The sequence below is a fragment of the Leiobunum rupestre genome, chromosome 10 (genome assembly GCF_980474605.1).
Source record: "Leiobunum rupestre chromosome 10, qqLeiRupe1.1.hap1, whole genome shotgun sequence".
Classification (NCBI taxonomy): domain Eukaryota; kingdom Metazoa; phylum Arthropoda; class Arachnida; order Opiliones; family Sclerosomatidae; genus Leiobunum; species Leiobunum rupestre.
The window spans coordinates 31,510,517-31,532,676 of NC_143393.1; the positions used below are offsets into that span (position 1 = coordinate 31,510,517).

The 22,160-nt window shown below is 37.7% G+C and overlaps 1 protein-coding gene across 3 annotated transcripts in view; it reads right to left on the reverse strand.

Moving 5' to 3' along the window:
• Positions 1–357: 357 nt before the first annotated feature.
• Positions 358–22,160, reverse strand: part of LOC149925388 (Golgi-associated PDZ and coiled-coil motif-containing protein-like) — a 38,102-nt gene continuing 16,299 nt past the window's right edge. For 2 of the 3 annotated variants that reach the window (XM_090160191.1, XM_090160190.1), the window contains 9 exons: positions 17,487–17,651; positions 14,710–14,885; positions 12,709–12,874; positions 8,868–8,963; positions 8,628–8,792; positions 5,986–6,077; positions 4,633–4,869; positions 1,870–1,923; positions 358–896 (listed from right to left, as the gene is read on the reverse strand). In XM_090160191.1, coding sequence (XP_090016317.1) covers positions 857–896; positions 1,870–1,923; positions 4,633–4,869; positions 5,986–6,077; positions 8,628–8,792; positions 8,868–8,963; positions 12,709–12,874; positions 14,710–14,885; positions 17,487–17,651 — 1,191 coding nt within the window. In that variant the 3' untranslated portion in view covers positions 358–856. The remainder of the gene's footprint in view (positions 897–1,869; positions 1,924–4,632; positions 4,870–5,985; positions 6,078–8,627; positions 8,793–8,867; positions 8,964–12,708; positions 12,875–14,709; positions 14,886–17,486; positions 17,652–22,160) is intronic. The other variant, XM_090160192.1, reaches the window with a different exon arrangement.

Below are 22,160 nucleotides of genomic sequence, written 5' to 3' on the forward strand. Positions count from 1 at the left end.
TAAGTCATCAAGCGACTTTTTAAGCCTTTAATTCAGGTGGCCGGGTTATAATGCGTAGGAGGGTGGTGACAAGCCCTGCATGCCACGCGTTCGAGCCAACAGCTCCCTACACTAACTATTACCGTTAACCTCAATTTTTTGGTTATAAGTGGTTAAAAACTTTTCCAGTGGCCATGGCAAATCGAATGGGTAGTGCAACGTCTCGTTTTGGGTAATTTCATATCTCATATATAAGTCTACATTACAGCCGACTTTGAACAAAATCGAATACACTCGACAGATAAATACAAGTGGATTAAGATGGTGAACAGCAAATCATAGAAAGGAATTACTGAAACACGTCAATCATTTGCAACATTCGAAAGTTTAATTTTTGAATTGGTATACATAGTGTATATAAATCACCCTATAGTGACTCACAATATATATTTATTTAAAATGTCCCACGGATATGTGCTACACGTTCTACGAGTAAATAATAAGTACATCAACATTATATTAATTGCACAGTGTCATATTCTTTTAAATTTTTGATTTAAATACTGCAAAAATTATTTTGAAAGGCGCGCCATATTAAAAAATAGTTTGCTTATAGTGTCGATAAGTTTGTTTTCTCCCAAAAAGTAAAAATATATAATCAATGTATAAAAATTTTCTGTTTGGCCCTTGTTGATATGATATACACGAAAAATAATAAATTTTCTCATTTGAAAAACAGAACGAACAATAAAAAAAATGACTAGAATATTATCAGTGGTATTCCAAAAATGGTCATATCATTCAGATCATGGTTATCTTCGTCGTCGCTTTGGTCAGAATCTTGTGCAAAGTAGGTGATCAGTTTGGTCTCCGTCAATCAGGAATTAGGTGGGGTGGCCGACTCGTTACTCGAAGCTCTAAGAAATCAACGCAAACAGGATTCAGTTATTGATTGCCAAATCGCGTACCGACATAAGCTGCGCCACAGCAAGAATTTACAAATAAAATTCTTAATTATTAATGCAGGCATTATAGACAACATCTTTGAAGAAATTTGCTAGGATTGGAGTATATAGATATATTGTTTCCAATAATGATTGTGGGCCTAATTTCGATCTTTAAATTGCTAGATGTGACTGATCAGTAAGGCCCTAGGCACTGAGCCTGATAGTAGATCCGGCCCTGGTAGGCTGGTTATAAGGCATTTTGTAGACTATGTATTTCATTATAGGTTTTATTTTCTATATAACAGAATATCTTTTTATTGTATTTCCGGAATGTAAAGCAGAATATTACCATCCATTTAATTGTATGCTACATGTACATCTATGCATGGCCGTATCAGCGTGAAATTGAAATGAAATCCAAAATGGCAGTTATTTAGTTTTGGAGGGGACCCATCTCTTCAAGGTTAGAACTCTACCCCATTATTTAACTTTTATTTATTGTAGTTGATTTTCGCTTGTCTCTAACTTATTCTACGTCCTATCATAATTTCTTGGTATTTGACAGGACTGCATTCGGCGCCATTTTAGAAAATGGTCGATAAAAAACACGTTTTACCAATTTTTACGCCATATTTTACAAGAAATTACTTTGAGAACCGTGCGTTTCTTCAAACCGTATAGATTTTTTCAGAACATTGTGAATATAATTACTATAATGCCTGCACTAGGTTCAAAATATCTTAGTATCAAAATTGAGACGCCATTTTGTTACATAATTTGTGTCTAATGGTCATCTGGTAGCGGTGTCCTGTCGCGAAACCCGCTAGTTTTTTTTGATAATTGTTGCACATTAATTACATTAATAAGTTAAACACGTATAAAAAGTGCGAGCATTCAAGCAAAAAATGAAAAGTGATATACAGAAATGAGCAGCAAAGTGTACCTTTCGACCGCTTTCTTCTGCATCAAAGAAAACCACATTTTTCGCAATTCCTGTCTGTTTGAAATGATATAAAAATATCACTTCAGCATTTAGCAAAAATAATTCGTCTAGGTTTCCAAAAGTACTCGAAGAACTGTGATGTTCGCTTATGGGTTTTGTTGTGTCAAATTTTAAGGACCTTAGGAAACCTATCTCAACATGTCATGTCTTAAGAAATATTAAGTCGTGTAAGAGATAATTGATCGCTTAACTTGAACTTTGAATTAACCTTTATTAAGTTACTCTTAACTATTATTTATGACGTTATTACAGCCGTAATTGCACACCTAAGCTCGGTCTCGGGCTCACCTTAAACATTTTGCGTAATCTCGGTCTCAAATTGAACTCGGGCTACCAGAATGAGACCGAGACCTTTCACGTATGATTACAGCCAACTTCGATTACGTGATTCTTTTCGCCTGAACTGGGATAGGTAGCCGAGTTCTCATTTGCCAAAATCTTACAAACGCTAAAAATTACAATTTGAGATATTTTCGAGGTTTTGTTAAGTAGCACATTTAAATACTTACAAAATAATATCTGATAAAAGATCGCAATTGCGCAAGAAAACAGTCAGGCGATTTTTAAACAATTTTGTGTTAATTACGTAATTAACTCCCTCGATAAATTGATTTTACCGTGGCAAATACAAAAAATACAAATCTCATTTTTTTTCCTGGTAAAACCTACTATGTGGGAATTATATCCCTTTCGCAACACAAAAATCTATAGTCCCATATATTCAGGGTTTTTATTTCAAAAATTTACAAAATTTTTAATATTTCCACAATGTGGTGTAAGTTTGCAACTGGATTAAGTTAAATGTTACTTCTTTGGCCAGAGCAGCATCTTCAATATTCCCATGGTGAAATTAGTTAAGTGGGATATGCTTTGCTTTTCCCTAACAAAAATGTTTAATACTCCCATGGAGAAACCACGTATATAGCACATTTAGTAGTGCTTTTGTTCTTTATTAGCTTAACAAAAGGTCAATGACCCACCACGTCAAGTCAACGGGGAGCATACAAGGAAAATGGGGCTGCAAACACCATGTACCAAAAGGCAAAAATACATGGCAAAAGTGGAGAAAATAGGTTTTTAACGTGGTAATTCTATGCTCCAATGCTAAAACGAAATATTTTGCACATCCTAGGTTTAAACGTGGTTTATTTCCAAATATTATTATACTTATTTCATGAAGAAATATATTTTTTGTTGAATTTTTTACGGATGTCAAATTATTCATAAGACTTAAATTTACCTCTAACTCAAACATTTTGAAAATACAGTTTGCTAGGTTTGGCCAAATGGCAGCTGAGCTAGGGAAGTCCTTTGATGTTATTTTACTCCAATTATCTACTTGCGAACAGTTTGGGTTGGTATAATATAGCCGGAGTAAGAAGGTTTTTAAAATATAAGAAGTGGATACTAAAGATTTTTAGGATGAAAACCATTCGACTGCCCTAAGCTGTCGGTAGCTACACTATTTCAACTTTTTTCATTCAGTACCACTATTCCCTTGCCTCATCCCATAGAGCCGCTCCAAACTTGACTTTAAAGATAGTCTAAACTTCTATGTTTAAAGGGTATGTGGCAGCTAGGAGCAACAAACACGGTACCCTACACAAGAAGAACGCAACCCGTCAAAAGTCTATTATTTTCTTGCGTACATTTTTCATTGGTTAGACGCTTTAGCGCCTGCTGGCGTCGGAAGGGGAAAATTCGGAAAATGTCTTTCCCCTTCCCGTTAAATGTTCAGCATAAAGGTTCGTCCAATGAAATTTGTACACAACACTGCGTAAGGGTGTTCAACGGCTAGCTGCGTTCTCCTTGTGTTTGTTCCTCCTATATGACAGATACTACTCAAAATGACAATGTGAATCTATGAAAAGGATGAAACTGTGGCCGGTTCTTGTTCTGAGGGAGTTCACCAGTGGAGCTGGATCTGTAGCGGCCCCAGCAAGTTTTTCAGGTGGTGTTTCGGTCTTGCGGTCAAAAGTTATTGGTCCCGTCGTCCCGATCCCGTTTCGGCACCCCCCCCCCCCCCCCCCACATAATGGCGCCCGGTGCGGTCGCACCGTTCGCACCGCCCTAGGGCCGGCGCTGAGCTGGAATGCTACTTTTTTTGATATTGGGCCGTTTGAGCAGATTCTAGCAGATTTCTGCAACACGTCTAACCGAATCCAAAAATAATTGGTAGTATTTAAGTTAAAAACAACTATTCTTTTACTCTTGCTTTTAAGAAGAAAGATAAAATGTAACTTGAATCCCAGCTGGCCTTGGCCAAAGGCTTTCTGTGCAGTCGCGTAGCCAGAAATCCTTTAAGGGAGGGGTTCTATGTAAAATACCTGAGAGGGGTCGAGAAGGGGGTTAAATTTGAGTACTGCCAAAGTTTCACCGAAGGGCGGTTGGGACACGGAAACCCTCCCCTTGTCAACGCCACGGTTTCTGTGTACAATAATTCTCAACACCAGAACAGGCGAATAGTATGATTTACTGGGATAGCACAAAAATTAAAAATTAAATAGCTATAAGTTTTTATTAAATTAAAATGACTCAGGGTAACAGCGTGTAATCAAAGTTGGCTACCGTAACAGATCAATCAAAATGAGACGGGGACTTCTACAAACAGTTCCAGAAATGAAATTACTTCCTAAATACAGTCAGCCGTTTCATAATAGAGATACACTTTTTTAAAAGGAATAACTAATTCGTCAAACCTACCGATTTGGAATGAGTTCAGTTGTCTGTTGGAATCCGTTGACATTATCCATATTTTCCGAGTGGCTCTTGCTAGGACTAAAGTGGTTCAAGCCGTTGACCTTGGAAGACGTTGACTGTTGGTCTAGGCTGTCTAAACAGACGGAACCATCTCGGTTGAACTTGGAAAAATTGTACCTTTCAAAATCTTGCTCCGACATGCTCAGCTGACTTATGGCTTCCGGGTCATAAAACCTATACCTAAATAAAAACCAAACATTTGAATCTTCAGACACTTTCCATTGCCACCAAGTATTACACAACCACGGATATTTTCTACAGAAACTGTTGCATCGGAAAAAAATCGTTTTTCTCTATTGGTTTATTCTCCTCATGTGACTCAACTAAAAAGTCATGGTTATTGGCTAATGAAAATACCAGTTTTAACGAGCGAATGGGAGCGATGTTTATATATGATTTGTTAGAAGTTTAAATTTCCCAAGTTATAATAATTTTATTATGGATAATTTGTGTGTAAAACCAACTCAGTGCAATCTTGCAGCTGAAATAGGGATGGTATTGAAAGGGAAGCGTTGGGAAAAATCATCTCAAGTCGATTTGAAAGTAAAAACTTTAAAGAAAGGCACTCAAACGCTAGCGGTAGTTTTTAGAGCCGAGTCTTACAACTGGTAAGTAAACTTTCCATACAGATATAGATAATTAATCTTTAATCTCTCATTAAATGCGGTATTCCGGCTCTCTAATTCCCTGTCAATATAACTTCCTTATTCCATTCTTGCCCACTAGATGAAGAGAAAGACGGTTCTTCCTCCACGCGAGCAGACGACACTAAAATGATAGTAAAGAACCCTCTCTCCACTTCCACCTCCCTAAGCTCCGCCAAGAAAAATTAGCCCCTCCCCATATAGTTTCATTCTTGACCGCCCAGCAACGCTGGCTCCGATATTTTTTTTAATTATTCATTTTTGCGGGAATCGAAGAGAAAAGGTTTGACATCACGTTTTCTAGACAAAGATTCCACCTGGAAAGGACTTTTGACTATTTCGAGGTATCATAAACTTATTACTATACTTATAGGTCAAATCGTTTAGAATCAAATTAGGCAAAAGTGTACGCTCAAAAATGTTTAAACCACGCGGTTTCACTCTGAACAGAAACTTAAATAGATGAGAAAACCTCTGAATAATAAATACTAAACCTCAGTGAGAACAAAAATATACTGAATTGTAATTCTGCAGAGGTTAGAGATAGAAACACAGTTTCAATTGCATTTATTACTAATATCTCAAAGTCTTTCTAATGGCGAAAAATGTTTATCAGCTTCAACCTTTCCTTTAAACCAAAATCAAAGCGTACCTAAAATTATTTTCAACATCTATATCCTGGCTTTCGCTGTCAGAATCTTCGTCGGGAGCTACGTATATCACTTCCATGTCAATTTCTCCAATCTAAGGACGAAAATCAATTAGCATTCGGATAATTTCTAACAAAACCTGATTTAGTTTTATGTAATTGAAAGAATGTGTAAGAAAAGTATTTGACACAAATACTTTTAGTTAAATCAAGCGGCGGCTCTATCATTATAAAAAGGCCCCTGTTATTAGAGATGGCCATGAATCTATCAGATATTTCGAAAAACGCGACTTTACTGGAGAGCGTAGTGCCATCTATTTATGTATAAGGAAGCTAAAATTTAAAATAACCAAATGATAACGTTGTCAGAGAGCCATTGTAGAGTATTATAATTACACAAATTATACTCTATTTAGTGGTCTTTAATCTAAATTATATATCCCATATAAAATTACTGAAAATTAAGTTATTGTGAAATTTCCAAACGAGCAAATCAATGCGTAGGGTACTTTTATGTCCCGAATTTTGGGTCAAAATGTAGCTTTACCATCTGGTTTTGATTTGGAAGCTAGCGACATCTGTTGAAAAAAAGAGTTACTTCACGTCGACATTAAAAGCGAATGACAAATCATTTTTAAATAACATGTAACCAAGGACATCACAATTGGCGAATAACGTTTCATTTTGAAATGTAAATTAACATGTTCATTGTTGTACGCGCGGAGCAGCGGATACCCCTAACTTTTATCCATCTCTTCTGCGAGACAACCTGGCTAAACTGGAGGTCATGGAACATCGCTTCGTTCCGGATCGGATTCCTTTTCTGCTCCGGCCGTGGAACTTGGCTAGGGAACACCATCTATCCTGGCTCTTTCATTCCTCCAGGGGTCATCTCCCTCCCGTGTCAACCCTTCCTTGGGAACCTCCCACGGTGATGGTCATTTCCCGATGGCTAACTTCCGGAAAAGGTGACCTCTGCTCGGACGCGCTGAGACAATTGTTCCTCGCGACGCTCGACCTCTACGCCATAGACACGACGGTTATTTATTTTGACGGGTCTCTCGCCCTGAACTCGGGGTGCCGCCTTCGCCATTCCATCTATAGTGGTCGGTGCTCGGTCTTTGGTGGATCCCGGCCATCCCATCAACAGGATAGAGCTGTGGGCGAATCAACTGGCCCTTTCATATGATTCCATCAATCTTGCAAGTTCAGTAGTTATCTGCTCCGACTCCAAAAGCGCCCTTACGATGTTACACCACCCTCCTACGCATTGTAACCCAGCCCCCTGAATTAATGGGTTTCAAAGTTGCTTGTGACTTACGCCTAAGGTGGTGCCTTGGGTATTAGCCTAGCTGATAATTATTATTATTATTATTATTATACACGTTCTAATTATCTAGTAGTCAACGATATTCATGACTTATGCGACAAGGTGACTCTTTTGTGGTGTCCGACCCGTGTCGGCGTGGTGGGCAATGAAACGACGGACGGTCTCGCGGACGTCACCAGTCTTCCGCGCCCCTCCAAGGTGGACTTTTTACTCCAGGCTACGCTGTCTGAATCAAAATCTGCGTGCAGTAAAAGTGGTTAGTACTGCTTGTTGGGATTCCTGACAGGCGCGCTCCTCCTCCTACGCGCTCAGGGAGGTGAAACCTAATCCGGGCTCTCACAGGTGGTATGATACTCTTTTGGCGCTTCTCGGCTGCGGACGACTTCTTACGAAAGCGACTCTCTTCCGCTTCAATTTGTGTAACTCGGATTCTTGATCTAAGTGCGGGGAAGGTGGATACCGCGGAGCACATCCTCTTCGACTGTCCATCCCAAGTTGCAGCACGTAGAGGTCTTCTTAGTACTCTCCATAAGAGTGCTCTTTCCGTCTGTCTGAAGGGTGTGTTGAAAGCGGTCTCATCTCAGCCACTTGAGTCATACTTCCCAACGCTGTTCGGACTTGATAAGTTTTTTTCTGACTATTATTTCGGTTTTTTAGTTTTTGTTTTGTTGTGTATTTTAATCTATGTTTGTATTTTCATTTTCTTGCATCGTTCGATATGGTTAGCTATCAGTGTTTTATTTTTTTATTTTACCATTTTGTTCTATTTTGAATCTGGCACGCATGGTGTGAAGGCTCAATGCTAAATACGCCACCTTCTATCTAATCTTGTGCTTCTGCCCCCACCCCTTGCTTTAAGCCTCGGTCATTATTTATCTTTAACAGGATTGTCACGAAAATTTCAGTTTCAAATTCCCTGAAAAATTTTATAAATTTTCCCTGACCATTATTAAGGCCCAAATTTTTCATTTTGGAACTTAATATTTTACTTTTATCTGATTTCAATCATTTTACTTCAGCTTTTATTTAAGTGTTGGTGACTCTTCGGGTTATAGCTTAAATTCCGTGACATTTCCCTGACTTTTCTCATATTCAACTTCTCTGACTTTGTAGGCCAAATTTCAAATTCCCTGACTTTTTCCTTGCCTGTGGCAACTCGGTTTAAAACTTGACCAACAAGACTTTTGCGTGGCCAACACGTTGGACAAATGTTTTCTCATTCGCACGGAGAAACTCGGTTTGCGACACGTGTTGGCCAGCAATATTGGCTCCCGCGCTCAAGCTTTTAGCAAACGCAGCCCACGTCCCCGAATACCTGATTGGAAAGCACTTGAACGGCTTCGCCATGCCGGGCTTCCCTGAGGTCCACTCCGTTGACGGTCAAAATGGCGTCGCCCACGAAGAGAGCGCCACTTCTCCAAGCGGGCATGTTGGGGTGGATTTCCGAGATCAAAATGGGAACGCCATGCTCTTTGCCGCCCTTCAACCGAAAGAAATTAAGATTGTTTAGTAAAGGGGCCAACTCGTCTCAATCATGACAAGAGCAATACTCAACTGTAATGGATATTCCCAGTCCTTCGTTGTCTTCTTTCACGAGGTGCACTTGCCGAATTTCTCCAATTCCCTGCGATTTCCGTAAACAGTCCATATCCTGCGAAAAGACGCGTACACAGAATTAGGATAACGGAGTCATTTCCTTACTGCCCTACGTTTCAGGAACGCTTTATCGACCATTTTTGACCTAGGCCTAAGTCATCAAGCGACTTTTGAAGTCATTAATTCTGGTGGGCAGGTTAAGATGCGTTAGAGGGTGGTGGCAAGCCCTGCATGCCACGCGAGCCAACAGCTCCCTACACCCACTATTACCGTTAACCTTTTGAGTTTCAATGCTCCTCGTACTAATTTTAGGGCGCTTATGTGAAAATGCAAAAACGCATTAAAATCGATAAGTTTCGAAAATACTCCGCAGAAACGCATTAACGACCGTCGGAAATTTGCAGAAAGGCATTATGTCGTTATTAACCAATAAGTCTTCATTTCGTATAATTTCGTTTGCTCTAATTTCTTCAGCTGCATCCCCAGGGTAACAGTCATATAATGCGTTTCTGCCTAGAGTTTTGGCCAAATATAAACGTACAAAACGCATTATGTCAAATTATTCTGAGATTTCCTTAATTTTGGCGATAGTCATCGTCATATTTAGATTGCGGACTAAAAGAAACCCCCAACAACTAGTATTCAGTTACCTAAATACCGTAGTATTGTTATTTTTCATAAGAATTACAAAAATCGATTTATCTCGAAATGTGTAATTTATAAACTAAGACTAAATTAGGCTAGGTTAGATTAGGTTAACTTGTTTAATTTGATTTTGTCTCGCAGATCTATTTAGTCCGAGTTTCGAGTTTTAATTTTATTCTCGAACAACTATTGGTCCGAGTAGAGGTCGGTGGAACAAATAAATTAACCGCAAAAATTTAAATTAATCATTAAAATTAGTATTATTTGTTTTATACGAATAAATTATACGATTAAACAACGATTTAACATGCAAAATTAATCATTTTTTTCGAATATTTCTGAATAATTCTCGGTTATGGATAAATATAAACAATCGTATAATTTCTTATTCAAACGCCGACCTCTAGGTCCGAATATTTCGTCAGTTTTATCATGACTTTAAATATGTTAGGGTTTAGCTTTCTTGCCCCCTTCTTATTATGGACGTTTCAACCTTTTCGCGTATGTCAACTGCATTATAGTCCATAGGTGGTTTTTATTAACTTTAACATAGGTTAGGTTAAGTTGAAATAGAAATTTCAAACCCACTTATTGTATGGTTCAGTTTAAGGTTAGGTTATTATACAAACACTAAGGTTTTTAGTTGAGAAATTACTTTGGGCTACCTAGAGGATTTTTTACCAATGGAAGTTAAGAACTGTATCTACGTTTAGTTACAAATGTTTTGGAAGATGAGGTATTTCTTAGTTACTCCAGACGTTAGTTATGATTAGTTGAAAACAATCTGAGAAATACCTATAGTTAGTGAAGGCAGGTGTTGGTTCGCGTGGCATCTAGGAGCAGCAAACACAAGGAGAACGCAGCTAGCCTTTACACACGCTAACGCAGTGTTGTGTACAAATTTCATTGGACGAGCCTTTACGCTGAACGTTTTACAGGAGGGTGGGGGAAGACAAGTTCCGTATTTCCCCCTTCCGACGGCAGCAGGCGCTAAAGCGTCTAACCAATGAAAAATGTACACTCTGTTAAATAAGTCTTCGGCCGTTGGGATTTTGGCACTTATTTGCGATTATCTCAAAAACTATGAATGATAGCAAGTTGAAACCAATTTTATTTTTAATATTTACTAATATCTTTCATACCTATGTCTTGATTCAGGTGTAGCATTTCCATATCCGCCGGAAACGCTAAATATCGTTTTTGACAACTTTTTTAATAATGATGTTACGCCCCTGAAATCTGATTTTTTTTATTCAGAAGGGTCGATTCATATTTAGAAAGTGCCATTGTTATCCGGCTACGTCGAACGGCTGCTAAGATATGGCCGATCGAAAATTCGGGTCTCATTCGGAAAATTCTAAAATGCTCGAGGCGACCGAGAAATAATATCTTATTGTTGAGCAAAAATAACTTTCGTCGTTTCATCGTGGGTAACACAATAAGCATATATATATATTGATTTAACGAGTTGTTGGAACGCTGTGGTTATATGCCGGATTAATAATATTGATTAATTAGGCATTTTCGAATTTTCCGAATGATACCCGAATTTTCGATAGGCCATATCTTAGCAGCCGTTCGACGTAGCCGGATAACAATGGCACTTTCTAAATATGAATCGACCCTTCGGAATCCAAAAAAATCAGGTTTCAGGGGTGTAACATCATTATTAAAAAAGTTGTCAAAAACGATATTTGGCGTTTCCAGCGGATATGGAAATGCTACTCGTGAATCAAGACATAGGTATGAAAGATATTAGTAAAATATTAAAAATAAAATTGGTTTCAACTTGCTATCATTCATAGTTTTTGAGATAATCGCAAATAAGTGCCAAAATCCCAACGGCCGAAGACTTATTTAACAGAGTGTACACAAGAAAATACACGACTTTTGACTGGTTACGTTCTCCTTACTTGTTTGCTGCTCCTAGGTGGCTCCTCGGTCGCTGGGGTGGCCTGCGCTTAAAGCGCTCAACTAGTTAGTATGTTTTTCGAATACTGGTTTATACATTGTAAATAGTATTTGTTAACTAAAAAATGGACCAGGGCGAATATCTCAAAATGTGTTTTTGTTACGATTTTGAAATTTTTGGTTGTTATAGAGCGCTCAGGGGGTCAACCAACTATGAAAATTTCAATGACCTTGAACCATGTCTTCAAGGTCGTTCGAAATTTAACTTGAGAACCGCAAAAGTTACGAAGCTGGTTCCAATTAGAAAAATGTTCCCCGTCTCATTTTATGGCTAACTAACTTTCACTTGATCTGATTTGAGAAATAGAAAGTCGAGAAATGTTAGGCCAAAAACAAGAAGGTCGTTAAGTTGATAACGTGCGGAAGACGAGTTTTGGGGGCCGAAATTTTCAAACTAAAGACCCTCAACCACGATGAGGTTGTCTAACAAATTTCAGTACTCTAACAAGAGTACTTTTATAGTTATCAGTTGAACATCGTCTTTAACACGTTATCAACTTAACGACCTTCTTGATTTTGCCCTAACATTTCTCGACTTCCTATTTCGCAAATCAGATCGAATCAAAGCTAGTTAGCCAAAAAATGTGACGGGGAACACTTTTCTAATTGGAACCAACTTCGTAGCTCTTACGGTTCTCAAGTTAATTTTCGAACGACCTTGAAGACATGGTTCAAGGTCATTGACATGTTCATAGTTGGTTGACCCCCTGAGCGCTTTATAACATCCTAAAATTTCAAAATCGTAGCTAAAAGACATTTTGAGATATTCGCCCTGGTCCATTTTTTAGTTAACACCCTGTATATGTAATTTAAAATTGTGTAAATTGTAAATAGCTATACATTCTTCGGTTATTTACTACGCTTCCGCTAGTTTATCGTTTATATCGAGAAGTATATTAGTGTATAACGCATTATTTTTATCTTTATCTCTGCTTGTGAATTCTATTTAAATTAGATTCCTCCCTGTTATAAAAGGGACTTTCGGAAAAGAAGAAAATAAATATTCATTCATTCAGGTTTGCAACCCGGCCACCTGAATTAATGGCTTTAAAAGTCGCTTGATGACTTAGGCTTATGGTGGTGCCTTGGGTAAAAGATACGGCCACACCTCATCACAATATTAAAGCACGAAAGGGTAGGAAGAGTGCACTTGGTCAAAAGGAGTGAAAGGAGTGGCAACTCACGTGTCCCGGCGGATGGGGCAGCCTAGCCGCGCTTCCGAGTCGGCCTCGGCAGGCTCTGATGACTGTTTTGTGGCGATGCAAATGAATTTCGCTTTCCAGCTGGTTCCAAAGGCGGTCGTGGTCTCTCGCCTTCATGTCTCGTCCCAGAAGCTGGATTTGCTGAATCCTGTTCCGTTCAACACGAAAATTAACAGAGACAATCTTTGACGGAATCTACCGTAGGCCTGGAATGCTAGGTCAGTTTTCTATAAAATACTTTAAATCATTTCAAATTTGCTCGTATAATGGGTTTGTTATTAAGAATTTACAGTGGTGTTATTGCAAATTTTCCTAACTACTGTAAGTTATTCTATATTCGAATTACAATTTGCTACTTGATCAGTTAGCTAGCCGGAATTTTTAAACCCTAAAATATTTGTCACACCGCTACTAAGTAATTTGTCACACCGCTACTAAGTAATTTGTCACTCCCCTAATAAGACCATACTAAATAAATTGTCACACGCCTATTAACACATTGGTCACACCCTTACTAAGGAATTAGTCACATCCTTACTTAGTAATTTGTCACACGCCTATTAACACATTGGTCACACCCTTACTAAGTAATTTGTCACACGCCTATTAGCACATTGGTCACACCCTTACTCAGGAATTAGTCACACCCTTACTTAGTAATTTGTCACACGCCTATTAACACATTGGTCACACCCTTACTAAGGAATTAGTCACACCCTTACTAAGTGTCACACGCCTAATAACACATTGGTCACACCCTTACTTAGTAATTTGTCACACGCCTATTAACACATTGCTCACACCCTTAATTAGTAATTTGTCACACCGCTACTAAATAAAAATAAAATGTCACACCAATACTAAGGAATTAGTCCGACCCCTACTAACAAGGAGACATACCAAGGTGTTTTTCAAACTCGGGGGTTAAGTAGACCATGTACCTTGAAGCTCCTAAAGGGAAAAGTTTCAAACTTAAATTTATTCAAAACAATTAGGTAAAATCGATAAAATCGATAAAATTGGATGAAATCTATAAAATTGGTAAAATTGGATAAAATCAATTAAATACATAGTTTGCACCGAAGGGAGGGGCGTATGGTCTCCAAGGAAACTGAGAGGGCGATCAAAAATTCAAACCATTTCGCGCATAGCTACTAAATAGGTAGCCATTTTGTTGGTAATCTCGTCAAAGCTACAAAACTAATTAGATTTATGCTTTAAAATTTTAAATGGGCCCTAAACAAAGCCAGATAAGATTCTAAGGCCGGGTTATTTAAATAAAATATCAAATTACGACAGAAATATCTACGAAAAGAAGTTGACAAAGCTTATCAAAGTTAGGCCTTTGTGGTCATCCTTTTTACAACTACCTTCGCTATCGAATAAAATAAACAATTTTCGCTCTCACTTGGTAATTGAACTACTCGAACAATTTTTAACCAGGCAGATAACCATTTTTAACGTGAAACTAATTTCTTAATCATTTGAAAATAATTAAAATCCGCAAAGAGACGATTGAAACTGTTAACCCTCCCGTTTTACTAAGAAATCTACACCGGCAAAATGGCGGCATAGAACCGTTCATTCTTGCTCAAATTAAATATTTATTCTTGGTTCTTATATCTATACTTGGAACTGCGTCATTGATGACGTAGGGATGCAAACTATGTATACAAACCGCAATTTTCCCATGCTATTTTATGTAGAGAAAGTTTAAATTTGAGTTGAAAAAAAAACATTTTTGGTGGTCAAGGCAACCCAGATGTCCATTGAAACTTTTCCCTTTATTAGCTTTCAAGGTACATGAAGGTCAACTTAACCCCCGAGTTTGAAAAACATCTCGGAAGTCTCCTTGTGAGTTATTTGCAAAAGAGAACGAAGCGAAGAACAAGAAGTTAAGCGTCCTTGTTAAAAAGTATCGCTGGCTAATTTCCGCGGTTCATTTACTTCCGATAATAAAGGAAGGAAGACCGTTCAACGTACCTTCCAGCCAGTTCTTTGTCCAAATACTTGGCGGCGAGGCGAGCTCCGTACAACTCGCTTTGCAACGAGAGCACGTAGCGTCGGATGTCGGAGTTCTCTTTCTTCAGTTGATGCACTTCGGCGTCCAAGAACGCCTCCCTTTGAGCATCTTGACGGTATCTCTCCATTTCAGATTCCTAACACACCAAAAAAGGTTCTTTAGAATAACAGTCGCTTCCCCGGAAGAATAGAATATTCCTTAAGACAGAACTACCCATCTAGACTTGAAAACGTGTCTTCGCGAAGGCACGAATACGCAAAAATTACGTGATTCAATAAAAGATTCACTGTCTCTACTTCTACCCTGCGTGGCGAAAAGGGGATCGTTGAATGAAATATTACCGGCTGGTCGGCTACCAGATTGACCTGGATAGCTAAAGAAGGAAAAGACACTCATCTCTTAAAGCAAGTGGCGGCTCGACGTGAAGTAGCTCTTTTTTCAATAGAGGTCGCTAGCGTCGAAATCAAAAAGGCGGTAATTATAGGTAAATTTGGTCAATACATGGACCAAGAATCTAAAGGGACTCACTGTTTATACTTTATAAAGCACCCGTTAATACTGGGAATAGGAAAATAACGGTTAATTTTAGTTCAATGTGCTGAAGTCGATTTCCGGCGTAAATGTAGTTTCGTATAGAGAAGCTGGAGCGTTCACGTTCAATTTGGACAAAATGGCGCCGTTGTTGTCGGTTAAATGATTAGGCTTAGTAAATTTTTGACCTTTTATTTTTTAAATTGGGCCTTTAAAATATTAAGTAATAGTAATTAATCATTGTGTTAAGTAAAAAACCAGTAAGCCGCGTATGGCTGAGGTTTTTTAATCAAATTTATTGGAACCCATTTCATTTCTAAACTTAACAAATTTAATGAACTAAGCCTAACCTAACTTTCTCGCACGTACTGTCTCTTAAGCCCGAACTCGCAGTGATAGTTGAACAAATTCTTAAGGCGCTTCAAAGCGGCTGATGTACCTCAGTAAGCCTTCCGATTTAGGCCACGCCTACCGTGTCAAAATATCAGCAAAAGTGAGTCATTTAAATTCTTGGTCCATGGTCAATAACAAATTACAGTAATTATAAACATTATATTAAAATGAGATATACATGTATAATTTAGATTAAAGCCCACTAAATAGAGTATACGTTGTCTAACTATAGTACTCTACAATGGCTCTCTGACGACGTTATCATTTGGCTATTTTGAATTTTAGCTTCCTTTTCCATAAAAAGATGGCACCACGCTCTCCAGTAAAGTCGCTTTTTTTTCGAAGAATAGAATAGATTCATGGCCATCTCTAATAACAGAGGCCTTTTCATAATACAGACCTGTGGAAATGATAGAGCCGCCACTTGCTTTAATATAGATTTAATCCACTAGATGAGTGTCGTCGATCACTCAATAACTCGGTTTTATGGCAATTAATAAGTTAAAAATTGCTTATGGTTTCATTTTTCTATCGTTTACACGTTTCGATAAAATTTAAAGGGGCTCCAAAGTTCGGTGGCAAAATGTGTGTAAAGTCAGTAAAGTGCGAAATTTACGGTTGACTCTGCCCGCCTCTGCCAAGGCCGAGTGAGGGGTTGGGGGGAATGAAAACTTTTGTAACCGACCCTACACCGATTACGGATAGTGGTCAGCCACTCGGTGGAAAACAAGCATAAAGCTTGGTTCCACTAGGGCGCGTCATGATGTATTTATCTTTACGCGCATACAAACGATTGTACGTCCCAAAATTGAAAGACGCACTATTACGCGCGCTAGTGAAAACCAAGCTTAAAGGGAATATAACCTGCAAAGCAATCTTTATGGAAGACCCCTTCAATTTTTCAAATTTCCCTGTACAGTGGCGCCAAACATTTCAAAAGCCAAAGGTAAGAGCTGCAAACGTTGATGTTGCACACGAAATACCCGAGGTTATATTCCCTTTAAAGCCTAATCTATTCGCGTCGACGCTTACCGTCGTGGCGTTGTTGTGCTAGTACAAACCAGCTTTGACTGCCACCAACTTTCAGAATACATTAGGAGGTTTCGTTTAACACTTTCTCTTACTAAAAGTGTACCGTTTACAGGCCTGATACTCACTTACACAGTAGAGTTTAGTGAATAATAATTTTAAATAAGTTACCGAAAAGTGACTAAATAGCCACTGAAAATTTACCAAAAATGGTAAAAAAACACTGTTTTATTGCGTTTTTTGACTAGTTACACAACCAAAATAGTAACTATTACTATTACGCCTTTTTATAATAATAATAATTATACGAAATACCCACGAAATCAAATGAGCAGACGTATTTTTTGTACAGCAACGCCAAAATGAGCAAATTATTCAAGTAACTGGCGGGCTTTTCAAAACTTAAAAGATTTGGTTTTATAAAACCATAAACAGTATATATCCCTAAGGGATATATACTGTCTATGGTTTTATTACTTGTAAAAAAAAGGGTCGTAAGACAGTTTTACAACGTTCAATGCCATTGAAAGTTGTTTATATTTATATAAGTGAAAATAGTAACTTTTTTAGGAAAAGTGACTTTTAGTGACAGATTTTAAAAAAAAGTGATTTTAAGTGAGAAAAGTGATTAATTTGAAAGTATCAGGCCTGCGGTTAATTCGCTTGTTCCGGGGATGGAAATTACTCTGGGAAATCTTTTTAATCCGACTACTCCGATATCACGGAACAGACGAAAAGAAACCCCCTATTAAACTGTCCTTAAGAGAACCCAGGCTGAACTGACCAGCTTCTGTTTGATGATGGCGGAGTCCTCAGTTTTGCCCATCTGGGCGCTGACTTGCAGTTGAGCGGCGTGGAGCTGCAGCAGCAGGTGTTGCAGTTCTTTCTCGAGGACGTTGCGGGAAGCCCTGGCGTCACACAATTCTTGACGCAATTCCTCAACTTCTCTCTACAAACGTACGAAACGTCAACTTAATTTGTCAAATCTACACTAGAATGACCATTAATACTAAAAATCTTATTTGAACAAATGTCTGTTTTTAATCATTTCGATTATTAATTATGCTGAAAATCGATGTCCCAGACGCCAATATTGTATTAATAAAAAATTTCCGGAATTAATTCCCTGACATTTCCAGGTTTGCCCTGAACAAATTGCCAAATTTTCCCTGACCATTTTTGTAGAATAAATGAATAGTTTGAGGTAAAAATCTTGAAAAATATTTTCTTTCAAAAATTTATTTGCCTGATTTTTTTGGGGTCATTTTAAAATTCCTTAACTTTTCCCTGACCTTTTGGAAACATTTTCAAATTCCATGACCTTTTCAGGTTTTCCAGGTGGTGAACGAACTCTGTAGGGACCTGGAAGCATGACGTCACGGCGTACCTTTGGCTATGGCAGCCATGCTGGTATGCTTTTTATCCAAAGGGAAAAAGCATGGGTGACGTATTATCTACGTCCCTATAGTTGTTTCTATTCGCGACCGAAACGAGTCTAGTTTCTCCGACGTTGCGCCTATGATCTAGCGTCTGCTACAGACAAATTAAAAAGTCATAAGAACATTTTTTTTTAATAAACTTATCAAAATATAAGCAAGTGATGCAAAAATTATATTAAAATGAAAGTATCATTATTCATAGTCAAATTTACGAATAATGATGAGGAAAAACTAATAGCGTCTGCTTTAGCCGCTACCTATCTCGGTTTCAATGGCGAACAAAAGGGGGCGTAGCGATAGTTTTCGGTCAAGAATAAAATGAAATGAATAAAAACTAAAAAAATATAATACCGGGTTGCCACAAAATTTTCAGATTCAAATTCCCTGACTATTCCATGTTTTCCTGGCCATTTTAAGAAATTTTTCCTGACTTTTTAAGGCCAAAATATTTATGTTATATTTTACTTTTATAAGAAGGTAGTAAAATTAAATGGACATATATTTCAGTAAAAATGTTATTGCATATGTTGAAAAAATTAGGAAATAAATGATAATCATAGATCTAGAGTAAAATTACCTTCAAAAAGTATTAAGATAAAATTGAATTTCCTGAATTTTAACAAATTCTTAAAATTCTCTGGATTTCCCTGACGTGTGGCAGCCCTGTAATATGTTGCTCTTACGTCACACGGCCCAGCTTTATTAGTAAGAGACTGTGACGTAAGCAGGGGCGTAGGAACCAGGGGGGGGCAATGCCCCTCCCTAGAATTTTGCTGGGAGGGGCAACTAATGTTATTGCCCCCTCCAACATTTTGGTCAATTGAAATTTTCAAAAGGCTCAAATTATCATTTTAAAAGCATATAAAGCTTACAGAACCTCAACTGTGTTTAAATTTCAGTCTTTTCCCGCCAATTTACATAGTAGTAACAAGTACACGTGCATTCGGAGAAGCTACACTCCATTAAAAATTCAAAACCATTCTCCAGACCCCTTTTCGTTTTCTTTGCCCCCTCCAGCTTCTAGAACGTTCCTACGCCCCTGGACGTAAGAACAAGAAGGCCACGTTACTTTATAAAAAGAACTATTTAGAACGTTGGGAAAATGACTAGGACGCTAAAAGTCATCTCAACATGGGCATTCTACCTATGAATAAATAAATACATTCTTACAGACACTATAAATTTTAAATTTTTATTTCAGAACCGTTTTAATAATAATAATAACCTCCCGATAGCAGATCCGACCAATCATATTACGTCGATTTTCCCACCCTATTTCCGAAAATTGACGCGGTAGACCCGCGATTCCGTGATCCTTCAATTACCGTTTAATTAAATAGTCATTAAATTCAATTAAGATTTCATTTAATTCAAGATTAGCTAACTCATAAAAGTTAAATATCCGTTAATTATACAGGAAATGAGCCATTAATTGTATAAAAATCAATAAATTCCATAAAATCCGATTTAAATAATAAAAATTAATTGATTTAATTTTTAATAAAAAATCCAAAAAGTGGCAACCCTGCCAATAATGTATATATTTGTAATTGGGGAAAATAGCTATGAGACGATTATTGACCACCCAACCTCGTGCTATAACAATAGTCATTCTCCCAAAGTACAAACAGTCTTGGTTTTAGCCACAAACCAACGGGACAGAAACGAAACAAATCTGTGAGACTGTGACAACCAGAAGTCTGACTTGCCTTTTTATTCGCAAAAATAATAATTCTTATCGAAAAACCGCGGATAAAATAAAGTGAAGGGTACACGGCGATGGGGTGTTTTCGGGTTATACAGGGTGTTTCAAATTAAATTGTTAAGCAAAAATGTTATGGAGTTGTAGGGGCTGAGTTGAGAAGTATGCCTGTTTTTCCCCATTTTCCTTCGATGAGTGAAAAGAGCGCCAGAGAGCTTCAAAGTGTGGCCTTCCTTCTTTCTCTATGGTGTGGCCCATACTTGGAAATAGTGATATTTTTAACAGGGGTTATACGGGCTCCCGACCCCCCATAACTTTATTTTATTGAGAGCCACTGGCCCAAGGGGGTTCAGAAGCGGCGTAAAAAAAATTAATTTCCAGAAATGTCCATGATATTTGTAATAAATATTTTTTATTTAATTTGGGAGCCACGGTGGCCCGCAACCCCCGTTCGAATGATTTATTTTAAGGGCCACCTGATTTTTTTAAGAGCCATTGGCCCCAAGACTCCCGCTATTTCCAAGTCTGGTGTGGCCTACAATGGAAGTAGGCTGCAACAAGCGCAAAACCAAGCAGCAGGGACTTTAAATACTTTTTTACGCTGGTTACCTCGATTTGTTTACAAAGTACTTTATACCTATCACATGTTCGCATTTCTCCGCTGCTTGGTCTTGCGCTTGTTGAGGCCAACTTCTAGGGGCTATTAGGCCACACTTTGAAGCTCTCTGGCGCTCTTTTAACTCATCGTATGGAAATGGGGAAAAACACGCATACACATTTTTGCACAACCTTTTGAAACAAAATGTGTACTACGTGAGAAAACCTAAGAAAATATAGGAAATGTGGTCACTTTGAAAATGTTTTAGAATTGTAAACATTTCGGTAAGAAACTGTACAAACATTTTGGAATAATTTTTAATTAAAAAAGCCAAATTATTAAAAAAAAACTAGTGTTGTTAATTTTCCGGAAAAATAAAATGCGGAAAAATAAAAAATTCAAAACATAAAAACATTAAATTTTTTTTAACTTTTTACCGATATAAAATGTCTAGTATCAGTAAACATACTACCAAACATTAATAGTGTTACATTGTTTAAACTAGTCTAGAGGTTTAGTTTTACTTTTAGATTCGAAAAAAATGAGGCGAAATGCCGCATTATTTAAATTTGCAAACAATATATTAGACTAATCATGGATTGAAAACCTTTTTAATTCTCCGACTTACAACACTAAAAAACCATTGGTTTTTTAAAACCATCACTTGGCTTAAACCAGTGTGGTTTAAGCCAGCCAACCCTGCATAGTACTCTTACTATTAATAATTTAGTCGCAAGATCATTTTTTTTATTTCAAACCTTTCTCGCGTTAAAAAAGCGATTTTAAAGAAATCGAATATAAACAAGATATCATAAAATAACAGACGTAATAAAACTATAAAAATAGATAACACGATTATTCTAAATAATAAAATCAATACTAAGAGAAAAAAAATGAAGCCATTAATATCGCCGCTTAGAATATTCGTATTTAATCTGTAGAACTTGGAAGAAACTGAGGCAGTCGCCGAGAGCGACAATAAACACATGGCTCGTGTTTCGTCCGCGGCGTCTTAGATGTGAAGTGACACGACCCGCACAGCCGACATAAGAGCCGAAGACTCAAGTTCTATCAGATAACACTCCGTCTTAGAACGAAAACGCGCTAAGTTAAAGAAACGACGTTTTCGCCGAGAGCACAGCCACTTCGATTTTTCAAATATCCCCAATCAGTCCTTTTAACACACAATCCTAGGGATTTGTTTGTATTAGTCTCACGTATAGTGTAGCCGATGCCGATGCCGCCGTGTCGCGCGTATCTCTTCAACAGTTAGATCTAGAAAAGTCAATGATATCTCGTTCGAATGTACATACCTCGGCATCGATAGCCTTTCATAAATTTTTGAAATAGGAGCCCTAGTAGTTGGGCAAATGCCCAATTTACTAATTTCGGTGGTTTCGCTTTGTGTGGTAGATATTTTATTTAAAATTAAGTCCGATAACGTTAAAAAAATTTTTGATTAGGTTAGGATTCGGTTATATCAGTAAATATTAAATTTAAGTGTAGTTTCCAGGGTAATTTACGGGACCCCAATTTTCGCGGTTTTATATTTTCGCCTAAAAGTCTACATAACGTTCCTTAATTTAAGTCCGATTTTCAAGAGAGTTATAACATAGAAATACGTTGCTTAATTTTAATTCTAAGTAAGGTTTTTTGGACAGCGTATACGGACCCCCGCAACTTCCGACATTGTACCCGTGAGTTTCCCTCTCGCATTTT